The following is a 22,516-nucleotide window of genomic DNA, read 5'->3' as shown; positions in this document are numbered from 1 at the left end:
TTTGTTTTGCTTTTACTATGTGTTTGTAAATCAGCTTTCACTGGGGAAGGAAGGAAATGTTCTTAATCTCTGCCAGGTGCTGTAGTGGACATCCTCTCCCTTTGCTTATCCTCTGTTGGACCCAAGCATCTCTGAACTGATGGTGTCAAGGGACTCAAGAGAGGACTTCTTGGAGGTTCCAGGTGACACTGAGGCCTTGGTGTTTTTAAACTGTGAGCTCCTGAACAGGAGGGGCCTTGTGGCCGTGTTTCCTGATGTGCAGCTGAGTCTGGATGACTCAATTTCTTGGCCTTGGGCCTGGCTGCACTCTTTTTTATGCCTGTCCCTATTCTCTGTCCCCTCTCTGCAGGGGATTTTCATCTCCTTAACCACAACCATGGACCTCCCCCAGGTCTGCCTTGGAGCCAGCATAGATAGGTCTTTTACAGGACGCACATTGCTGTATTTGTGGCCTTCTTTCTGTCCTCCCCTGGCCTCTTCTGGCCATATTTAAATCTTTCCTTCCCTGCTTAAAAAATTCCAAAACCAGTTCAAAGCAGAAAGACGAATTCAGGAAAAAAAGTCATTTAAAGGTGCTGAAGGTTTTTAGTGTGGGAGGGTTTTCGGGAGCAGGATGCAGTTGGGCTGGACCTTGTTGGCTGTCTTAAGATTCCTGTGGCCCTCCCAGGTTAAGCCAAGGAGCAGGCATCCGGAGATGCCCAGACCTGTGGAGAGGGCTGGGGAATAGGGACCTTGGGGACAGGTAGTGGGAGTCAGGGTAGGAGGGAGGCTCCTATTAGGCATCATCTGTCATAGCAGTCCATGAGGTTAGAATAGATGTGATCCTTAAGATGGATCGCTGGGGCAGGAGGGAACCCAAGCCAAAGCCTATATACTACCACTCTATACTTGGTGGTGGAAAAGCAGGGTGAAATGAAACAGCAGAGACTCTGAACACCGAGCACTCCAAAGGCTTGAGGGCATTCCCTGGTGGGTGTACAGTCCAGGCGTCCTCAAACTGCGGCCCACGGGCCACAGGAAGGGGTGTGAATTGTATTCGTTCCCATTTTGTTTTTTACTTCAAAATAAGATATGTGCAGTGTGCATAGGAATTTGTTCATAGTTGTTTTTTTTTTTTAACTATAGTCTGGCCCTCCAACGGTCTGAGGGACAGTAAATTGGCCCCCTGTTTAAAAAGTGAGGACGCCTGGTACAGGCTCCTCACCCGGGCGGCCAGGACCCACCCGGCTTAGGGCCCGAAGATTGGCTGACGGCCTAGGGGCGTGACATGTGGGCGTAGCCTGACTGGCCTAGGCCCAGCCCTTCTCCGCCCCACCCCGCGCCGGACAGCGCCGCCAGGGGGCGCCCTCCAGAGAGCGTGCCCAGGCCGCGGCCTACGCTTGGCCCCTACAGGCCGCCGTCGCCGCGCTTGGCATTCCGCCGCCGTTCGGTTGCGCGGCGTCGGCTCCCGCGGCTCTCAGCGGCGCCGCAGTCGGACTCCCGGGCTCCAGCCGGTCGGCAGCGGCGGTGATGACTCCCTGAGCAGGCCGGGAGCAGGTAGCGGCGGGCGGGTGGGCGCCGCGGCCCAGGCCCGGGGTCGGGGCGGAGGCCTGGGTCGCGCCTCTTTGTCTCCACGGGCGGCGGCGGGTCCCCGGGCTCCTGGCGGAAGTGGAACGCGCTCGGCTCTGGGGCCGCGGCGGCCGCACCATGAGCGACATCCGCCACTCGCTGCTGCGCCGCGACGCGCTGAGCGCCGCCAAGGAGGTGCTGTACCACCTGGACATCTACTTCAGCAACCAGCTGCAGAGCGCGCCGCTGCCCATAGTGGACAAGGGCCCCGTTGAGCTGCTGGAGGAGTTCGTGTTCCAGGTGCCCAAGGAGCGTGGCGCGCAGCCCAAGGTGCAGCAGAGCGGCCAGCGGCCAGCGGACGGGTGGCTGCCCTTAGTGTGTCCTGGATAAGCCGACTAGTGTCCTTCCCCTAGTGCTGACGAGTATTTGTCAAACCGCACACACTCTTCGTTAGGCGAGCTCCATTCTCACCCTTGGCGTACTCCTGCGGCAGCCTCGACCCTTTCTCAGTTGGGTGGCTGTTTATTGGGGCATGTGACAGCCGAGTCTCACTCTGGAGACTGCCCACTACCTAAAGGCCTGTTAGCTTGTTATGGAGAGACTCAGACTGTTGTGGGTCATCCTGAGTTTTCGGCATGATGTATAATGATATATGTAACTTTTTGCTGAGGTTAACAGCAAAGTTCTATTCCCTAGGACCAGAGCTTCAGAAGGGTACCCTGGGAAAAATAATATATTCCCTGTTTTCTTACTTTGTGAATTAAGAATCATATTAGAGACAAATTTCTTACAACTTTTCCTGGGTTTGTTTTACAGAGACTGAATTCACTTCAGGAGCTTCAACTTCTTGAAATCATGTGCAATTATTTCCAGGAGCAAACCAAGGACTCTGTCCGGCAGATTATTTTCTCATCACTTTTCAGCCCTCAAGGGAATAAAGCAGATGACAGCCGGATGAGCTTGTTGGGAAAACTGGTCTCTATGGCTGTGGCTGTGTGTCGAATCCCTGTGTTGGAGTGTGCAGCCTCCTGGCTCCAGGTACTGCTCTAGAGCAGCCTTGCTCCTAAGAGTCTTTTAAAGAGTTTATTTACTGTAGGAATTTTCACTTAATTTGGTTTCTGGAGAGGTTTTATCCATGTATATTATGTCCTTGATTGTTAGGGTCTTATGTATTAATACTGTACTACAGTTCCATTTTTTATATACAGGGCGGCATAAAGTTCACGTGCAGTTTACTATGTTAAACTATTTTAAATTGCATATGAACTTTATGGACACCCTGTACAGATCATAACTATTCTTGAGAACACAGTGTTGTGTAATGGCAAGTGAATGTTTCTTTTAATGAAGAGTGTACTTGATCTTGGCTAAAAGACCAAGAAGTGATCTTTTAATGAAGAGTAAAAGAAATACCTCCATCCTCAGAACAAGTGAAAATCTTTTTTCTTAGAAAATAATAAGGAAAATAATAAAAAGATTTTGAAAACAGTGTGCATGCAGTTCCAAAGGTAGTTTATTTATTTTTTTTTTTTAGAAAGATCACGATATATCAAATTTTGGCAATGTTTGCATATCATTATAGAAGGTTTTATTTATTTATTTATGTTTGAGACAGAATTTCACTATGTTGTCCTTGGTAGAGTGCCATGTGTCACAGCTCACACAGCAACCTTAAACTCTTGGGCTCGAGTGATTATCTTGCCTAAGCTGCCCAAGTAGCTGGGACTACAGGTGCCCACCACAATGCCAGGCTGTTTTTTTGTTGTAATTTTCATTGTTTAGCAGGCCCGGGCTGGGTTCGAACCTGCCTGCCTCAGTGTATGTGTCTGGTGCCCTAACCACTGAGCTATGGGTGCTGAGTTAAGGTTTTTTAAAAAATGTATAGTAAGGTCAGTAAGCATAGGAATTGTTTTGCTTTGTTCTAGGGTAACATCACAAAGTTGATGATTCTTTGTAATGAATATGTATATAAATGGTTTCTAGAGAGTTTTTATATATTAAAGGAAAAATAATGTCTACAGATATAGTATTAAGGTATTATTTTGGATGATTTATTTTGTTTTGTGTTTTTACTGAAAGTCTGAAAAATTGATAATCCACTGAAAGAAATTATTAGCCCAATATCTTGACTAATCTGGTCCTCAACTAACAGAATTTACTGCTGTATTCAGTTTGATAAGCCTGCTTCATTCCTAAGCACTTGAAATCTTTTTTCTCAATTTAATTGAATGTTTTTCTTGTAATTTGTGTATCCTTAAAATTTGGCTGGCAAAAATATATTGTTATTTGTGTACATATGCTGAATATCACTAGAATTGGTGGAACCACTTCCAAGAGGGGAAAAAAATTAACAGCTTATTATGAAGCAAGAGTTGGCACTCTAAAGCCCACAGACCAAATCTGTTCGTCCACCCATTTTTGTAAATAAAGTTTCATTGAGACACAGTCATGATCACTCATTTGCCTCCTAAGGCTGCTCTTGCACTACAAGGGCAGAGTTGAGTAATGTAATGTGTGATGTACACAGATACATCACAGTGGAATTGTGCCTTAATCCTCCCCAGTTTAATTTCTGGGGCATCCAAATTGATCATACATCAATTCAATATCATGCATGTTGTACATGTATTTAACCTCTGGATTACATTGATTCCTTGACAACCCAGTGAAGGTTTAGCGTCTTTTAACATACGTAGTTTTTTATTTATCTTTAAAAAAATGTTTAATGAACTCAAAGATTTCATTTATCTCTTGTGAGGCTGTTGTGATGATATTTTGGCAAAATGAAAGAGGTCAACAACAGGAAAGGGCCTTTAATGCTTTGGGTCAGGACTTGCTATGCTGAGGAGAGGGGCTACAGCTTCCTCCTGGGGAAAGAGAGAGAATTTGGTATTCTTAGCAGCTAATTTGATTTCACGGGGACAGATGATAGCCTGAATTGAACAATCTGGCCTGCTGTCTACTTGCAATCTTTCCCACAGGACAAGTTAGCAGCCTGGAGATGTAGCATCCTGAGCAGCTGCTGAACGTGGCCAGAGTTTTAGATTGACATATGAGTGGGAAGGATAAAAGGCAGGGGAGAGAGATGATAATAGGATTTGAATGTGTTATAGAAGCCTATTGAAGAGAACGGGATTGTAAGGGAAATTTAGAAAGTTCTGCTCTAAACAAACATTTTAATCATGGAGTTCACAAACTCACCTAAATCTCTTCAAAGTGATAGAAACTGTTAATCCCATAGGGTTATAAAAGTTGTCACTTCTCACCTGTAGTCAGAAATGATTTTTCCTAAGTAAACTTTAAAGCAGGGATTGGCAGATGCTTTATGTAAATAATGAGATGTGAAATATTTTAGGCTTTACAGGTTACATAGTCTGTTTACATTACTCAACTCTGCCCTTGTAGTGCAAGAGCAGCCTTAGGAGGCAAATGAGTGATCATGGCTGTGTCTCAATGAAACTTTATTTACAAAAATGGGTGGAGGAACAGATTTGGTCTGTGGGCTTTAGAGTGCCAACTCTTGCTTCATAATAAGCTGTTAATTTTTTTCCCCTCTTGGAAGTGGTTCCACCAATTCTAGTGATATTCAGCATATGTACACAGTCTACTTGCCAGTCTCCTAGCTCATGACACCTGTAGTTATGTGGACTGTGGCTTCTTTCCAGCGGACGCCTGTGGTCTACTGTGTGAGGTTAGCCAGGGCCCTCGTGGATGACTACTGCTGTTTGGTGCCAGGATCCGTTCAGACGCTGAAGCAGATATTCAGTGCCAGTCCTCGGTTCTGCTGCCAGTTCATAACTTCTGTCACTGCACTCTATGACCTGTCATCAGGTAAACTTCAAATAGGTTGTTTCTGTTAAAGAAGCTTCAACTAATTACCAGTTTTGTTTTTTTCTCTGAATATTCAGGGGAAATGTCCATTGAATGCTGTGGTCTTTTTTTTCTGAAATGTGTGTTTCAATTATATGCGGAATGCTAAAGTGTGGGCTACCTCAACTCATGCAGTTTGCTAAGAGTGAGCTTACCTATTTGCCTGAGACATCATGGTCCAGGTGGCAGGCAGCCCAAAAAGTGGCATCTGATGAAATGTGGCCTGTTCCCTAGACATATGTTATGTTTTTAACCCCCCATTTTTTATTTTGTAAAATTTCCAAACTTCAGAAAAGTTGCAAGAATAGTACAACAAACATTCATACACTTGTTACCTAGATTTAACTATTAAGATTTATTGTTAAGATTTATTGTATATTCTCTTCTCTTTGTGAGTGCCGGTGCACACACAGCCCCCACCAAACATATTTTTCCTGAACTATTGAGAGTTCATTGTTGATATCCTGTACCAAATACTTAAGCATGTATCTTCGAAAAATGAGAACCTTCTGATAGTAACCATGGTACCATTATCACACCTATGAAATTTAATGTTGATGAAATACTGTTATGTATTTTATAGTCTATATTCAGATTTCCTTGATTGTATGCATTTTTGTTCTTTTGTTTTTTGTTTTTTTTTTTTGTAGCGTGCCATGCTGTCACAGCTCAAACCAACCTCAAACTCTTGAGTTTAAGTGGTTCCCTTGCCTTAGTCTCCCAAGTAGCTGGGACTACAGGCACCTGCCACAATGCCTGGCTATTTTGTTGTTGTTGTCATTGTTGTTTAGCAGGCCTGGGCCAGATTCGAACCCACCAGCCCCAGTGTATGTGGCTGGCACCACTGAGCTATGGGCGCCGAGCCTTTTTTTTTTTTTTTTTATTAAAGACACGGTCTCATTGCTGCTGCTGCCTTGGCTGGAGTGCAGTGGCCTAGTGAATTATAGGTCAAAGTGCTGGGATTGTAGATGGGAGCCACCATACCCAAGCCAGGCCAATAATGTCTTCTGTAGTCTTTCTTTTTGCTTTGAGGGATTATGTGCATATGATCATATCCATATTTTGGTCTCTCTCTCTTTTTTTTTTTTTTTTTTTTAAAGACAAGGTCTCACTCTGTCACCCTGGCTATAATGCAGTGGCATCCTATCATAGCTCACTGCAACCTCAAATTCTTGGGTTCAAGCAATCCTCCTGCCTCAGCCTCCCAAGTAACTAGGACTACAGTATGTACCACCATGCCTAGCTAATTTTTCTATTTTTGTAGAGATGGAGTCTCACTCTTGTTCAGGCTATTCTTGAACTTCTGGCTTCCCAAAGTGCTAGGATTACAGGCATGAGCCACTATGCCCAGCCCTCTTTAGTCTTTTTAAATTTAGACCAGTGCCCACCCCTGCCCACCCCCACATTTTGGCATTTAAAAAATTATCTCTTATTTTTTTTTTTTTTTTTTTTTTTTATTTTTTTGTAGAGACAGAGTCTCACTTTATGGCCCTTGGTAGAGTGCCGTGGCGTCACACGGCTCACAGCAACCTCCAACTCCTGGGCTTAAGCGATTCTCTTGCCTCAGCCTCCCGAGTCGCTGGGACTACAGGCGCCCGCCACAACGCCCGGCTATTTTTTGGTTGCAGTTTGGCCGGGGCCGGGTTTGAACCCACCACCCTCGGCATATGGGGCCGGCGCCCCACCGACTGAGCCACAGGCGCCGCCCAATTATCTCTTATTTTTTAACATTGATATTTGTGAAGTTCTCGGGCCTGTTTTATAGAGCATCTCTTAATTTAGATTTGTCTGATTGTTTCCTTATGAAAAGATTAGAATTAAACCTTTTTGGCATTAGTACTACCTAAGTGATGCGTTGTAAGTGCTTGACATTAGAAGGCAAATATGTTGGTTCTAGTGTTAGTGACTTTTAGGGACTTCCTCAACAGAATATCCATGATAGCCATGATACAGTATTTGGCTTTGACTAGGAGAATGTCTGTCATTCTTGTCCAGCAGCAGCAGCAGCAGAGTCCTATGGTCAGACTTCAAAAAATAAAAATAGCTGGGCACGGTGGCTCACACCTATCTATAGTCATAGAACTCTGGGAGGCTGAGGTAGGTGGAATGCCTGAGCTCACAAATTTGAGACCAGCCTGAGCAAGAACAAGACCCTGTCTCTAAAAAAAAAAAAAAAAGTAGCCGGGCATTGTGGTGGGCACCTGTAGTCCCAGATACTCAGGAGGCTGAGGCAAGAGAATCACTTAAGCCCAGGAGTTTAAGGTTGCTGTGAGCTATGATGCCACCGCACTCTACTGAGGGTGGCAAAGTGAGACTCTTGTCTCAAAAAAAAAATAAATAGAAGTTGAGCAGCTATGATCAAGTTAGGGTAGGGGGGTAAGACCCTTGCCTATTGGGTTGTGCTGTTCACTTTCTTCCCCCAGAGGTAGATTCTAAGGAACAGGATTGACAAACAAGGATTTCCAGTACACTGAGTCCTTCTGTGTCTGTGTCCTTGAGTGATCACCACTGCCCTGTGTGGCTTTCAGGCAGGGGCTGTGGGCCTTGTTTTCCACATGGGAAGTTATAGGCCTTGATGACTGGCATTCTGTCAAAGCCAGCTTTTCTGCTAGTATTTCAGGTTTCTCCTCTGCCCTCAGATCTTGCTGCTTAGAGGGCCAACAATTGGTCTGTTTTTTATTCTGGTCTTAGAGCTAAACCAGCATTTTGAGAGCCTTCAATAACATTTTCTGTTGTTCAGTCCAGTATTCCAGTATTGGTTTCCTGCCAGCCCGCTGATTATATTTTAGCCTCTTTTTATTTATAACCTTTTTTCTTGCTGTTAGACTTTGGAAGTTTGTGTGGAAATAGTGTGAACATGCAAGTGCATACATATTCATATGCTAATTTCTGGTTTTTGTCTGTTTTGTTTTGTTTTTGTGACAGGGTCTTGCTCTTTCACCCAGTCTAGTGTGCAGTGGTACAGTCATAACTCACTGTAGCATCAAGCTCCTGGGCTAAAGCTATCTTCCTCAGCCTCCTAAGTAGTTGGGACTACAGGCGCATGTCTGGTTAAGTTTTAATTTTTTTCTAGAGATAGAGTCTTGTTATGATGCCTAGCTTCTCAAACTCTTAGAAGTGATCTTCCTACCTTGGCCTCCCAAAGTGGTGTGATGATAGATGTGAGCCACCACACCTAGTCACTAATCACATACTCCCTCTTTTGTAGCAGTTTGCCACAGGAGTGGGAGGCAGGTTTTATAGAGCAGTGCCATATTGGTAGCGTGGAATTTTCCCTGGCTTTCTGTTGCTGATAATAGCTGAAAACAACATTCAGGCTTCTCCCCACCCCGCCAAGAAAGATCTAATTAAACTAATTTTACGGTCTCATAATTGCCTTTTAAGTCATCAGAAAGGGCAGAAATTGATCTTACCATGGGGAATGGATGAATTGGTGGATGAAACAAGAAATAACATTCAGGGAATACCACTGACATGTGAGAGTAGCTCTGAGATACAGTATTTTCTTCTTAAGTCAGTGTGTCAGCCTGATGGATGTGTGGGTGATGTCTCCAGTCACCCAGCACACAAGACTTTTGTTAGAATGGTGATTGATACTGCTCTTGGGTGCTTCTGGTAATAGGAGAGCATTTTTTTTTTTTTTTTTTTTTGTAGAGACAGAGTCTCACTTTATGGCCCTCGGTAGAGTGCCGTGGCCTCACACAGCTCACAGCAACCTCCAACTCCTGGGCTTAGGCGATTCTCTTGCCTCAGCCTCCCGAGTAGCTGGGACTACAGGCGCCCGCCACAATGCCCTGCTATTTTTTTGGTTGCAGTTTGGACAGGGCCGGGCTTGAACCCGCCACCCTCGGTATATGGGGCTGGCGCCTTACCGACTGAGCCACAGGCGCCGCCCTAGGAGAGCATTTTTAAAGAGTCTGTGCTGTCAAAACCACAAAAAGGAAGCAGCTCATGTAACCATACAGAACTTCCTCTTGCCTAAATTTTGCCAAGAACTCATGTCTCTGAGTAGGAAGGTCATTGAGATTGAGGACTCACTCACAATGTGCATATATGCACATGTATGGCGGGAGCCTGCATGCACAAGTGTACACATAGCTTCCAGGCTGGTGGGAGATGCCTCAGCTTAGATGTGGGGGAGGTTATGCTGGAATAGTGGGTGCATGCCAGGCAGTGCCCACACAGAAACATTGCTGGGGAATCAAGGCTCTGGACACTGGAGAACATCTGCTATCTACTGTTGCCTTCATCTTACAACAGAAGGGGCAGATTGGGTTGGGGGTGGTTAATACTAAAAAAATCGTAGAATAATCTTAGGGAAAAAAGACTAGTCTCCTGGGCAGCACCTGTGGCTCAAGGAGTAGGGCACCGGCCCCATACACTGGAGGTGGTGGGTTCAAAACCAGCCCCAGCCAAAAATTGAAAAAAAAAAAAAAAAAAAAAAGACCAATCTCCTAAGAAATTAAAAACCTTATACCAACATGTATCTCGTTCTTGCCTCTCTCTGGAGCTGTACACACCCCATAGCACATGGGAAAGCAGAGCCATTCTAGGGTTGTTGACTCAATAAGTATTGTGGAGCTTCTCTCTTGTCCAGTCTGGGACACTAGCGAGGTAACACTAAGACAAAAGTCCCAGCCCCTGTGGAGCAGATGTTCTTGGAAAAGAGACAGGAAATAGATAGGGTAGGGAGTAGTGACCTGAATGCCAGGGTAAGTGCTGTAAGTTTAGGGGTCCATCTTTTCTCTTTCCACTTCCCACTCCTGTCCCCCAGACTGAGAATACATCTGACCTGATAGTCTTTGTTTGCAGATGATCTCATCCCACCTTTGGACTTGCTTGAAATGATCGTCAGCTGGATTTTTGAGGACCCAAGGTTGATTCTCATCACTTTTTTAAATACACCGATTGCAGCCAATCTACCAATAGGATTTTTAGAACTCACCCCACTCATTGGATTGATCCGCTGGTGTGTGAAGTCCCCTCTGGCTTATAAAAGGAAAAAGAAGCCCTCTTTATCCAATGGCCATGTCAATAACATGGCTGCCAAGGACTCAGGTATGGGGATGGACAGAGACTCCCACCTCCTGTACTCGAAACTCCACCTCAGTGTCCTGCAGGTTCTCCTGACGCTCCAGCTGCACTTAACTGAGAAGAATCTTTATGGGCGTCTGGGGCTGATCCTGTTTGACCACATGGTCCCATTGGTAGAGGAGATCAACAGGTTGGCAGATGAACTTAACCCCCTTAATGCCTCCCAGGAGATTGAGCTCTCACTGGACCGGCTGGCACAGGCTTTGCAGGTGGCCATGGCCTCGGGAGCCCTACTGTGCACAAGAGGTGGGTAGTGTCCTGACCTGGGCCTCCTAGGATGGGAGCATCACTGCCCGGCAAGAGGACAATGGGGACTCCTGGACAAATACTGTTTTTGCTTTTTGCTTTTCTTCTTCCTCCTGACCGTGGGGTTTGGGGAAGGATGGTGAAAGTCACAGAACATCCTCCATTGGCACCCTGTCCCTCTGCCTTCCCTGCTTACTGCTGTTAAGTCCTAACATAGAATAGATGTGACATCTGAGCACCTCTTGACTTTTTTCTCAGGACTGGGGACTCCTCAAGAGCATGGATATTATCTTTCCTCTTGAGGAATCTTATTTTTCTGTGTCCTTTTTTATTGAAACATAATTTACATACGGTAAAATGCACAAATATAGAGTTTGATGCATATTGACAAATGTATACACTCATGTAACTGCTACCCAGGCAAGGCACACAACATTCCCATTGCCTGTCTTGAAGGTTCTTAATTCTGTGTTCCAGTGCTCAGACTCTCCCTGGAGAATGATCTGGTGCTAATAACACACTTAGGTTTGCTTTTTACTTATTGACTCATGCGAGTTGCCTGTGGCCTCAAGGGTGGTCCCTGGCAGTGGGTTTCCCTCTTAGCGCTGCTCTAGAAATGGCTTGGGTGTTTGGTTGCCAGTGAGAGCTCTGTCACCAGGCTCTTTCCGCACTATCTAACAAGTTGCTAACAGGGTTGCCCATCCTTCCTAAGTGATAGCTTCTGTTTGGGGTTTACTTTGCTATAGCAAAAATTGAAAGAAATGAGAACCCCTCTTCTAAGTATATTAGGGAAATGTAGTATAAGGCACTGTTGCTATCTTGCTAGTATCCTTGAAAAGAACATCACTGACTTTCACTGTGCTGCCTTCAGTCCATTCCTTAATCACGTTATCTCTTAATTTCAGATGACCTGAGAACCTTGTGCTCCAGGCTGCCCCATAATAAGTAAGTGCCCTCTCAAGACTTCTGGCTGCCAGGCTGCGGTTGGGGAGGCAAGGCAGAGTGCACTCCTTTGTCCTGGGCTCCTCGGGAAGGGTTGGTCTGCAGGGTCCCCTATATAGAGCTCCGTAAGGACCTCATGATGAGTGGGAAATGGATAGATTTGGAAACCCACATGAGAAGAACCCTAAGTAGAGATGAACATGAAAAATGGTGCTAGAAGTCTAGGAAAGAAGCCAGAGTACACTGCAGGTATCACTGGAAGCCTCTAAAAGAGTGTGCACCTGCTAATGAGGCTGGTGCAGTGGTGCCCTGCCAGTGACATTGTGAACTGCACTGTCCTTTGGGCAACACTGCAGAGCCACAGCCCTAGAGGGCATTGAGTTGGTTACATCACTGGTGCTCAGTCACCAGGCAGCAGGGACCTGGGTTCTGAGCACAGTTCTGTGATTTGCTGTGATACTTGAAAAGTGTCTTCACTTGTTTCTGGTCCTTAGTTTCCCCCCTTATAAAATGGGGTGCTACTTACTATTGCCTGCCTCATAGGTGGCAGTGAGGATGAAACAAGGTGGTGTTTGTAAATTTCTCAGTGTAGTCCCTGTCACATGGAAACCTCCCCACAAATGCAATCACAGGGTGAAAAGCTGTAATTGTGGTCACACTGATTCTCATCAGAGTCCCAGCTTGCTACTTCCTGTCCATATGACTTTGGGCAAGTTCCCTACCTTCTACTGCCTCCTCGGATTCCTTGTCTGTAAAATTAGGACAATCATAAGACCTGTGTTATGACCCGGTGTTCCCCCACACCCCTCCATAGGATTTGTATGAGGATTAAATGAGTAAAAACAGGGAAAGCGTTTAGAATAGTATGTCATCTGTAGTGTTTAGTAATTGTTAGTTGTCAGTATTACTATTCCTTCAGTAAGTTAAGAAATTTACTTCTGTGACTCTGCCCTTAGAAAAAAGGCCAAAAGGCATATTGCACAAAAATCCTTCATACAGGTGCAAAACTCTAGCAACATACTGCAAGGTTAACTCCAGCAAAAAACTGGAAGCAACCTAACTACCCCAAAGCACAGGGATACTTAGTAAGTTTTGATACATCACAAGGTAGAACATTTTGTATCCACTAAAAATAGTAATTGTGACAACTCTGTGTGAGGAAATGTTTATAGTGGAAGGCAGAACTCCTGTGCACATGGTAAGGTTTACAGAAATGATAAATGACTGAGTTAACTTGGTGGGTTACTAATGTTCTTCTTTCTTAGACCCATCACAGTGGTCTGGCATAAGGAAGCATAAGGGCTTCCAGGGTGCTCAACAGCCACTCAGCGAGTCTGGGCATGTTGGGAGGGTGAGTCAGAAGTGTGCGTAATTTGAGTCCAAGAATTGGCCATATAGTGACTCAGCTAGCAGAAGAGGCATGTCCTTGTGCTAGGTGGGAACTTTCATCCTTACCACACACTGCCAGGTTCAGCAAGAGAAGAGCAGCTTCCCAAGTAGGACAGAACCCAAGGAGGTGGCCTGTAATCCTAGCACTTTGGGAGGCCGAGGTGGGTGGATTGCTTGAGCTCAGGAGTTAAAGACTAGCCTGAACAAAAGTGCGACCCCGTCTTTAAAAATAGCTGGGCATTGTGGCAGAGGCCTGTAGTCCAGCGACTTGGAAGGTGGAAGCAGGAGGATTTCTTGAGCCCAAGAGCTTGAGGTTGCTGTGAGCTATGATAGCATAGCACTCTACCGAGGGCAACAAAGTAAAACTCTGTCTCAAAGAAAAAAAAAGGAGGTGGAATGGGATGGTTTCCTGGTGGGATGAAACTCTTCTGCCTGTGATGTTTTATCTGCTCTGCAGGCAGACTGTCCTAAGGTCACCTGTCTCTTTGTTTTTGGTCTGGGCTGTAGAAGCTTCCTCAGCATCTGACATTGTTGGTATCTGTTGGGATGTGTCCCCCTCTTGTAATAATCCTTTTATGATAGTTCTCTGTCCGCAGCTTTTATTTACTATTTTAGTCTTTTCAGGGAATTAAAATAAGGATGGGATGTAAATCCTTAGGTCATTTTAGTTTTATAACCAGGGCTCTGAGTTGAAGTCCCCCTATCTCACCTGGAGGCTCTGACTCCGTCCCTTTCTGGGAGCCTGTGGTGAGGCTCCCAGCTAGGCCTGGCACTGATGTGAGGAAAGAGGGGGGACAGGTAGCCGCTTGCTGTGTCTCTGGTTTCTGATGGTCTCTGCATTGACTCCCCACCTAAACTGCAAACTTCTTCAGACTGTTTCTGTCTCTGACAGGGTTACAGGTTTAATTAATCCTGCAACTTGAATTTTGCCTCTGTAATACACCCTCCTCCTTGGGTTTGTTCATTTGTTACTGAATTTCTTACACAGAGTTAAAGAAAAGCAATAGTGGAATGAAAAGGGGCTCAGAAGAGCTCTGGACCACTATGACTCACCAGGCTTCCCCGTGCCCTTGTTCATTGCCCAGACCCTTCCTGTGGGTGCTGGCACCAGCCTTTGTTCAGGGGAGGGGAGGGTCACTTTGCTTCAGACTAGACTAAGGGAGTAGGCAGGGGGCACAGAAAAGTGAAGTGGTCCTAGGACAGGCTATCGCAGCCTGTGGGGCAGTGTGTGGTAGGGTTGGCTTGAGTGACTGCTGGCTGGCCTTGGGGAGGGGACAGACCAGCAGAGGTACCTCAGTCATCGGAGGCAGGCAGGCAAGGTCCTGGTGAGGTCAGGAGAAGAGTGGGCAGGGTAGGTCTGTCTGCAGTGGGACCTCCTCCAAGGGAAGGCAGGGTTGGAGGAAGCTGTGTCCTGAAGTTGGGAGGTAGAGTAGGGGTCCTGAGAGGTTTTTTTGATCAAGGTAGGACCCATGGATAGTTGATCACTTCAGGCTGATAGCAGGACTTGGGGTGGCCCAGAGAGCTGGAGGTGCAGAGCAGAGCCAGGAGGTTCTGAGGGTTCTGCTCATCCTGGGGAAGGGAGGTTAGAGAGGAGAGCCCCATGAGAAGCTCTTTCAGGAGTTTCAGGAGGGACCCAGCTTGGAGATTGAGAGAAGTCAGGAGAGAGGAGAATGTCCAGAGGTGGTGGCTGTGGGTGTTTGCTGGACCCCAAACAGAGGACAGCCCAGGCGTCTAGGGCTGGGGGTGGGATGGGGAGTCATGGGTGGAAAGCACAGGGGCCTGACAAGGGAATGTGGTACCAGGTGGGGCAGAGCTGCTGGTGAGGAGAGGGTATGAAGCCTCGTTAGGCAGGGGTGCAAGAGGGAGTTGGGCCCCAAGAGTCAGTAAGGGCTGGGTCCAGGCCTCGGCCACCCTCCAGGCACTCAATTTCAGATTCATATGCAAAGCCAGCTTTCCTGGAGCTTACTCTTGGGATTCAATTGGGACTGGTCATAAAGAGTGACAGGAGACTGACCTGTGGTCCTATGTGCAGTGGTGTGCTCAGTGCCAGACCCAGAGTGTAGAGAACTGCTAATGGAGCCTGTGTATGGACCACAGCCGAGTGCAGGTTGCTCTCTGCGCACTGTTGCCTTCTTGCCAGTCCTGGTCCTGGTGTAAATCCTCCAGCCCCAGGTCACCTCCTGGTGCTCAGTTTCCACCTGGAAACTGGCGTGACTGGTGCCTCTCCTGGACTGTGGGTGTGTGCGTGTGCCCCTGAGTCCAGGCCAGGTGCAGGGAGGAGTGGAGCCAGCACCTGGGTGTGTGTGTGTGTGTGTGTGTGCACGCGCGTGCATGCATGCATACATGCACGAGTGGGGAAAGTTGTCAGTGGGTGTTTGCAGACTGAGTGGCACTAACCCTTCTCCTTGTGTTCGCAGCTTGCTCCAGCTGGTGATATCGGGTCCAGTGCAGCAGTCGCCACATGCATCGCTCCCCCCTGGGTTCTACCCTCACATCCACACGCCCCCGCTGGGCTACGGGGCTGTGCCGGCCCACCCTGCTGCCCACCCTGCGCTGCCCACGCACCCCGGGCACACCTTCATCTCGGGGGTGACATTCCCCTTCAGGCCCATCCGCTAGGCCCATCCCCGTGCACAGCCAAGCGGCAATGTGCCTTCTGTGCCTGGGCTGGAGGCAGCCTTCCGAGAGGGGTGACTGGCACCACAGGAGAGGACCTTGGGGAAGCAGCTGGGTCGCCCCTCCTCGCCAGCGCAACCATCTTGGTGCAGCAGTTCTGAGTCGTCGCAGTCCAGGTGCCTCCTACCTGGTCACATTCTTAAAAATCCAGATTGGATGGATGAAAGGAAGAACGCACAGCCCTCTAGGGAGAGTGTGCTGCGGGTGTTTTTTAAAATAAGCCAATTCTGTGAGCCTTTGTTCTCTTGCGTGTCATTTCAGACACACTCTGAGCCTGTGCTGTGAGGAATACCACTGGAGGAGCCACGTTGCGGGTCCACTTGTCTGGCCTCTCGTGAAGGCGCCGCGTCCCCCCAGAAATGTGGGCTCTTTCTGCAGTGCTGGAGCTCAGAGCTGAAGTGTCTGACGTGACCTTGTGTGCGGCGCTCAGCACCGCTCAGGGAAGCCTCGCAGGATTTCCCCTCACCTTGGGAAGGAACTTCTGTTTTATTGGGGGTCTCTAAATTTTCCTATGTTCAAATAAAATTTTTCTAAACAGTTTTATAGACTTTGTGAAATGTATTTTAACAACATTATAAACGTGAGCTGTCGGAGTTTTCTCCTGAATCTGCTATGATGATGGTAAGAAGATTGAGCACAGGTTTTTAGCCACTTTTGACAGAAACATGTTGGACACAGTGTCTCCACCACAGCCAGGCAGCAAGGTCAGTTGGCAATAGAGCACCCTTGATCTGTTTGCTTCAGGCTCAAGTTCTTCCCTCAAGTACAAAATATAGGGAACGTTTTTTCTAGTACACAATTAGAAGGTGTCTGTTTACTGTTTTACTTTCAATAGGAAGGAAAGATCAGGAACTGTGTTACTGTGGCCCCCCCTTCCCTCAAAGTGAGCACTCAGGGACTGAGATTAAGTGGTAGGGGTGAAATGTAACCTGTGGTTCTTTTATCCTTCCTTGTATTCCTGGTTGAAGGCCATGACTTGGAGGACTACACCAAACCAGATGGCCTCTGAGATTCTGTGCACAATATGCACGTATAAGGTGTTTCTCAAGAGCCGGAATGTGCGCTGATGCAGATGGCAGTTGTGTGTAAGGGTCATTCTTCGTTGACAAGGACATCTCTTAGAGCAAGAACCTGCAGCTTTCCCTGGGCCCCTGGAATCTCAACCAGGTCCCCTATCAGAAATCTTTTCAAGAGCTCTCAAATTGCTTTCAGGAGCCATGGACTATAAAGGAACTTTTCTTTTGGATTTGATTTCATTATCCCTGATTGAACATGTATCCTGTTCAATGTGTGAGTCAACTGATGTCAGATCAGGAACTGAAGTAAATGTCTGCTTCTGTCTCTAAAGAGATTAGTGCTGGGCTGGTTCTTGATGTTTCATTCTTGTATTAAGTGTTTTAGAGAAGGATCCAAAAGTATCTCTCATGTTGCTTTCTAGTTCAAGAAAGAAGATCTGAACAATGGGGCTCTCACAGCTCCATCTCACAAGGTGGCCTGCACCAGATGTTTCCAAGGGCTAGAGAGGTCTCAGCTCTTCTCAGACCCAAGGTAGTTTTTGCCAAAATAACAGGAAAAAATGTTATAGGAAATAAAGCCACTGAAGCCATGAGTTTGGTGGTATACTTAGCAGTGTGAGTAAATCAACCTATTAAAAATGTAGATGTAGGGAGACTGTTCACACCCTCTCCTATTCTTCCCTTCCTCAATAATGAAAAGAATGCTTCCTACTTAGTAGTTATTATGTGCCACCACTTGCAAAGTGTTTAACATAACATTAAAAATTGATGTATGACAAGGTGGGGCATTGTGGCTCATGCCTGTAATCCTAGCACTTTGAGAGGCTGAGGCAGGTGGATTGCTTGAGCTAAGGTGTTCAAGACCAGACTGAGCAAGAGCAAGACCCCATCTCTTAAAAAACAAAATGTAGCTGGGCATTGTGGAGGGCACCTGTAGTCCTAACTACTGGGGAGGCTGAGGCAAGAGGATTGCTTAAGAGCAGCGCCTGTGGCTCAAAGGAGTAAAGCACCAGCCCCATATACTAGAGGTGGTGGGTTCAAACCTGGCCCTGGCCAAAAACTGCAAAAAAAAAAAAAGAGGATCACTTAAGCACAAGAGTTTGAGGTTGCTGTGAGCTATGACGCCACAGTACTCTACCAAGGGCGACAAAGTGAGACTGTCTCAAAAAAAATTTTTTTGATGCATGAGAAAATATTTGCAATATCATAAAGCATATCTATACAGAATGTTTAAAGAACTACAAATCAATGAAGACATTCTAATAAAAAATGAGTGAATGACATGAACAGCAAATTAATAGAAGAGAAGATACAAACTGACCACTAAATATTAACAGATTACCTAAATGGTCACTAGGAAAATGCAGACTATGGCAAGATGCTTCACTTACCCATCAGAATACAAAACAGAAAGTTAGCTAAAAGTGTAGAGAAGCAAGCGTCACCCTGAGCTGGAGTATGTTGTTTTGGTCGCTCTGGAAAAATTAAATAGAATAGCCCCTGTGATCCAGCAATTCCAGAAACAAAAAAGGGTATTCAAGGGTGTTTGCTACAGTATTGCTTTTTAAGTAGCAGTTTTGTTGAAATATAATTCACATGCCATTTAAAACGTACAATTCAGGCTGGGCATGGTGGCTCATGCCTGTAATCCTAGTACTCTGGGAGGCTGGGAGGCTGAAGCAGATGGATTGCTTGAGCTCAGAAGTTCGAGGCCAGCCTGAGCAGAAGTGAGACCCCCATCAATACTAACAACAACAACAACAACAAAAGAAAAAAACTAGCTGGGCGTTCTAGCAGGTGCCTGTAGTTCCAGCTACTCAGAAGGCTGAAGCAAGAGGATTGCTTGAACCCAAGAGTTTGAGTTTGCTGTGAGCTCACCATGGCACTCTACCCAGGGTGACAGAGTGAGACTCTGTCTCAAAAAAAAAAACAAAAACAAAAAGTAAAATTCAGTGGTTTTTAGTATTTCACATAGTTGTGCGACCATCACCACTGTATTTTAGAACCTTTCATCATCCCCCAAAGAAACCCCATACCCATTAGCAGTCACCAACCCTCTCCCCAGATTTCCTGACACCCACTAACCTACTTTCTGTAGGTAGGGATGTGCCTTTTCTGGACATTTCATATAAATGGCCTCATATAATATGTTCCTTGTAATGGCTTTTTTCCATGGTATAGTGTTTTCAAGGTTCATCCATATTGTAGCAGGTATCAGAACTTGATTCCTTTTTGTGGCTGGATAATTGTCCATTGTATGAATAGACTATGTTTTGTTTATTCATTCATCAGTTGGCTGATAATTGGGTGGTTTCCACTTTTTGGCTATTGTGAATAATGCTGCTGTGAACATTCTTGTACAGTTTTTGTGTGGATATATGTTTTCAGTTCCTTTGGGAAACAAAACACACACACATACACATTAATGGAATTGCTGAATGTGGGGTTTTTGTTATTGTTATTTGAAAGGAAAATCCAGAAACAGCCTGATTAGATTTCCATAGGGAATGATCTGACCAAGCTGTAAACTCAGAAGTCCTTAGGGACCAGGTAGATACTGGCAGTGTCAAAGGATGACACTACCAGGATCAGACACCAGGAGGAGCTGGGTGCTGTGCACTGTGCTAATGTGGGGACACAGAGCTAGATGATCAGTGCTGTACATGCTTGAGCCAAGGTGTTGCCAGAGCTTCTTAGTTTTCAAGAGAAGATGAAGTGGCCAGGCACGGTCGTTCACGCCTGTCATCCTAGCACTCTGGGAGGCCAAGGTGGGTGGACTGTTGGAACTCACAAGTCTGAGACCAGACTGAGCCAGAGGGAGACCTCATCTCTAAAAATAGCTAGGCATTGTGGCCATAGCCTGTAGTCCCAGCTACTTGGGAGGCTGAGGCAAGAGAATCCCTTAAGCCCAAGAGTTAGAGTTTGCTGTGAGCTGTGACTTCACAGCACTCTATCAAGAGCAACAAAGTGAAACTCTATCTCAAGGAAAAAAAAAAGAGATGAAAATATAATTTTTTTGTTCGGCACCCATAGGACAGTGGTTATAGTGCCAGCCATGTACACCAAGGCCGGCAGGTTCGAACCTGGCCCAGCCAGCTAAACAACAACGACAACTGCAACAAAAAATAGCTGGGCGTTTTGGTGGGTGCCTGTAGTCCCAGCTACTGGGAGGCTGAGGCAAGAGAATCACTTAAGGCCAGGAGTTTGGGGTTGCTGTGAGCTGTGATGCCATGGCACTCTACCCAGGGCAACATAGTGAGACTCTGTCTCAAAAAAATATATATATATATATAATTTTTTATGTTGTATTTAAATATATATAAATATTCCCCTACAGACACACACACACACACACATTTGGAAACTACAGTAGAGACGGGGTCTCACTATTGCTTATTAGGCTGGTCTCTAACTCCTGAGCTCAAGCAATCCACCTGCCTCAGCCTCCCAGAGTGCCAGGATTATAGAAGTGAGCCACCTTGCTTGGCCCTCTATACCTGTTTTAATTGCATGTTTATGAAATTTGGAACAAACATCCTCAATATACCAGAGCTGCGGGGAGACAGACACTGTCATTTTGGCTGGTGATGATATAAATTGGTGCAATTTTGTCAGGGATTCTTTAGGCAATAATTACCAAAATTTAAAATATGTGTGTCCCAAGTGGCTCCTGTGGCTCAGTGGGTAGGGTGCCGGCCCCATATACCAAGGGTGGTGGGTTCAAACTTGGCACCGGCCAGCTAAAACAGCAGTGACAACTGCAACAAAAAATAGCCGGGCGTGTGGCGGGCACTTGTATTCCCAGCTACTTGGGAGGCTGAGGCAAGAGAATCGCCTAAGCCCAAAAGTTGGAGGTTACTGTGAGTTGTGACATCATAGCACTCTACTGAGGGCAACAAAGTGAGACTCTGTCTCAAAAAAAAAAAAATGTGTATCCCTTGACCAGCAATTCCATTGCTAAGGACATATCTCAGAAGAACTCTCGAAATTAATGTTTTGTGCATAAAGCTTGTTTGAAATAGCAAACAAACAAACAAACAAACAGAACACAGCTTAATTGTTTATTTGTAGAGGCCTGGTTAAATAAATTAAGATATACTACAGTTAGAGATAATTAGAGATTAGGGAGAATTTTAAATTTTAAATCAGGTAGTATATTTGGTTTAAAAGGCAAGTTGTTAGCGAAGTGCTGTGGTGGGTGCCCATTGTCCCAGCTACTCAGAATGCTGAGGTAAGGGGATATTTTGAGCCTAGGAGTTTGAGGCTGCAGTGAGCTATGATGGTACCACTGCATTCCAGCCTGGATGACAGATGGAAACTCTGCACCACCATCACCCCCAACTGAAAAGCAAGTTGTTATAAGTCCACCTATATATTATAAACAAACAATGATATAGTCTACTTTTGATGACTCTTGTTTTTGTACACCCAACATCCAGCCCCTCAGTCCCTCTTTTCCTTCTACTGAGAGCATGCTGATTTCACCCCTCAGGCCCTGGCTCCATTCCTGACACCAGTGGGGGATACAGGGGTGGCAAAGCTGAGCATTGCAGACCCCATGCTGATTGGCTGAGAATGAACACATGACCTGACAAGGGTGAATGAAAACCAACTCCCCTCTTAAAGAAATTCAGTCGCTTGAATTGTCATTACCCTGTTTGTAATGTGATGTTTTTCTCCAGCTGCTCTTAAGATATTTTTCCTTATCTTTAGTTTTTGCACTTTGATATGATGTATTTGAGTGTATGTGTATGTGTGTGTTTATCCTTTGGGGTTTGCTGGGATTTCTGATGCTGTAAATTTGTCTCTCAACAAATTTGAAATGTTTTCAGTCATTATTTCTTTAATTTTTTAGTGCACCAATTTCTTTCTCCTCTTCTTTAGGAACTCAATAACACTAATATTAGACCTTTTGATAGGGCTCTATAGGTCCCTGACGCGCCATTTTTTTTTTTTTTTTTTTTTGGCCTTTTTTAACCTTGTAATTTCTATTGATCTATCTTCAACTTTATTAGCTCTTTCTCTTATCTCTATTATTTTATTAAACATATTCAGTGATTTTTAAAAAGATTTCATGTGTATATATATATATACCATGTATATGTACTAGGTATACATACATATAAACATTTTAAGTTCTAGATTCTTCATTTGGTTATCTATTTTTATTTTTATTTATTTTTTTATTTTTTGAGACAGTCTCACTTTTTTGCCCCCAGTAGGGTGTTGTGGTGTTGCAGCTTACAGCAACCTCAAACTCTTGGGCTTAAGTGATTCTCTTGCCTCAGCCTCCCAAGTAACTAGGGCTACAGGCGCCTGCCACAAAACCCAGCTATTTTTAGAGATGAGGTCTCCCTCTGGCTCTGGCTCTGGCTCAGGCTGGTCTTGAACCTGTGAACTCAGGCAATCCATGCTCCTTGGCCTCCCAGCTAGGATTACAGGTGTGAGCCACCACACCCAACTGGTTATCTTTTTTTAATAGTCCCTATTTATCAGCTAAAAAATTGTTCCATTCATTTTGAGAGTGTTTATCATTACCTCATGGAGGATAGTTATAGTTACTTTAAAATCTTTGATAAATTTAACATTTGGGTCGTCTCACAGTTGGCATCTATTGACTGTCTTTTCCCTTGCAATTTTTTTTCATGGTTCTTAATGTTTTGAAATTTTGGATCGTATATTCTTCTATATATGCAATACTGTATTTTTTTTTTTTTTTTTTGGAGACAGAGTCT

At 45.4% G+C, this 22,516-nt stretch overlaps 1 protein-coding gene across 4 annotated transcripts; it reads left to right on the top strand.

Annotated features, from left to right (window-relative positions):
• Positions 1-142: 142 nt before the first annotated feature.
• Positions 143-16,305, top strand: INTS15 (integrator complex subunit 15). 4 transcript variants are annotated; one of them, XR_008373265.1, is made up of 7 exons: positions 143-1,878; positions 2,365-2,586; positions 5,214-5,379; positions 10,231-10,758; positions 11,664-11,703; positions 15,507-15,881; positions 16,027-16,305. XR_008373265.1 is itself a non-coding variant. In XM_053555787.1 (6 exons), exons 2-6 carry the CDS (start codon positions 2,404-2,406, stop codon positions 15,706-15,708), a joined length of 1,119 nt encoding a protein of 372 aa, XP_053411762.1. In that variant the 5' UTR covers positions 143-1,536; positions 2,365-2,403; the 3' UTR covers positions 15,709-16,305. The 4 variants fall into 4 exon arrangements, 3 of the variants coding, with proteins under 3 accessions (XP_053411762.1, XP_053411760.1, XP_053411761.1); XM_053555787.1 differs by having other exon boundaries at positions 143-1,536; positions 15,507-16,305; XM_053555785.1 differs by having other exon boundaries at positions 15,507-16,305.
• Positions 16,306-22,516: the final 6,211 nt, after the last annotated feature.

The sequence above is a fragment of the Nycticebus coucang genome, chromosome 12 (assembly GCF_027406575.1).
Source record: "Nycticebus coucang isolate mNycCou1 chromosome 12, mNycCou1.pri, whole genome shotgun sequence".
NCBI lineage: Eukaryota > Metazoa > Chordata > Mammalia > Primates > Lorisidae > Nycticebus > Nycticebus coucang.
The sequence above is the reverse complement of the archived record's forward strand: the minus strand, read 5'-3'. Positions and strand labels throughout refer to the sequence as shown.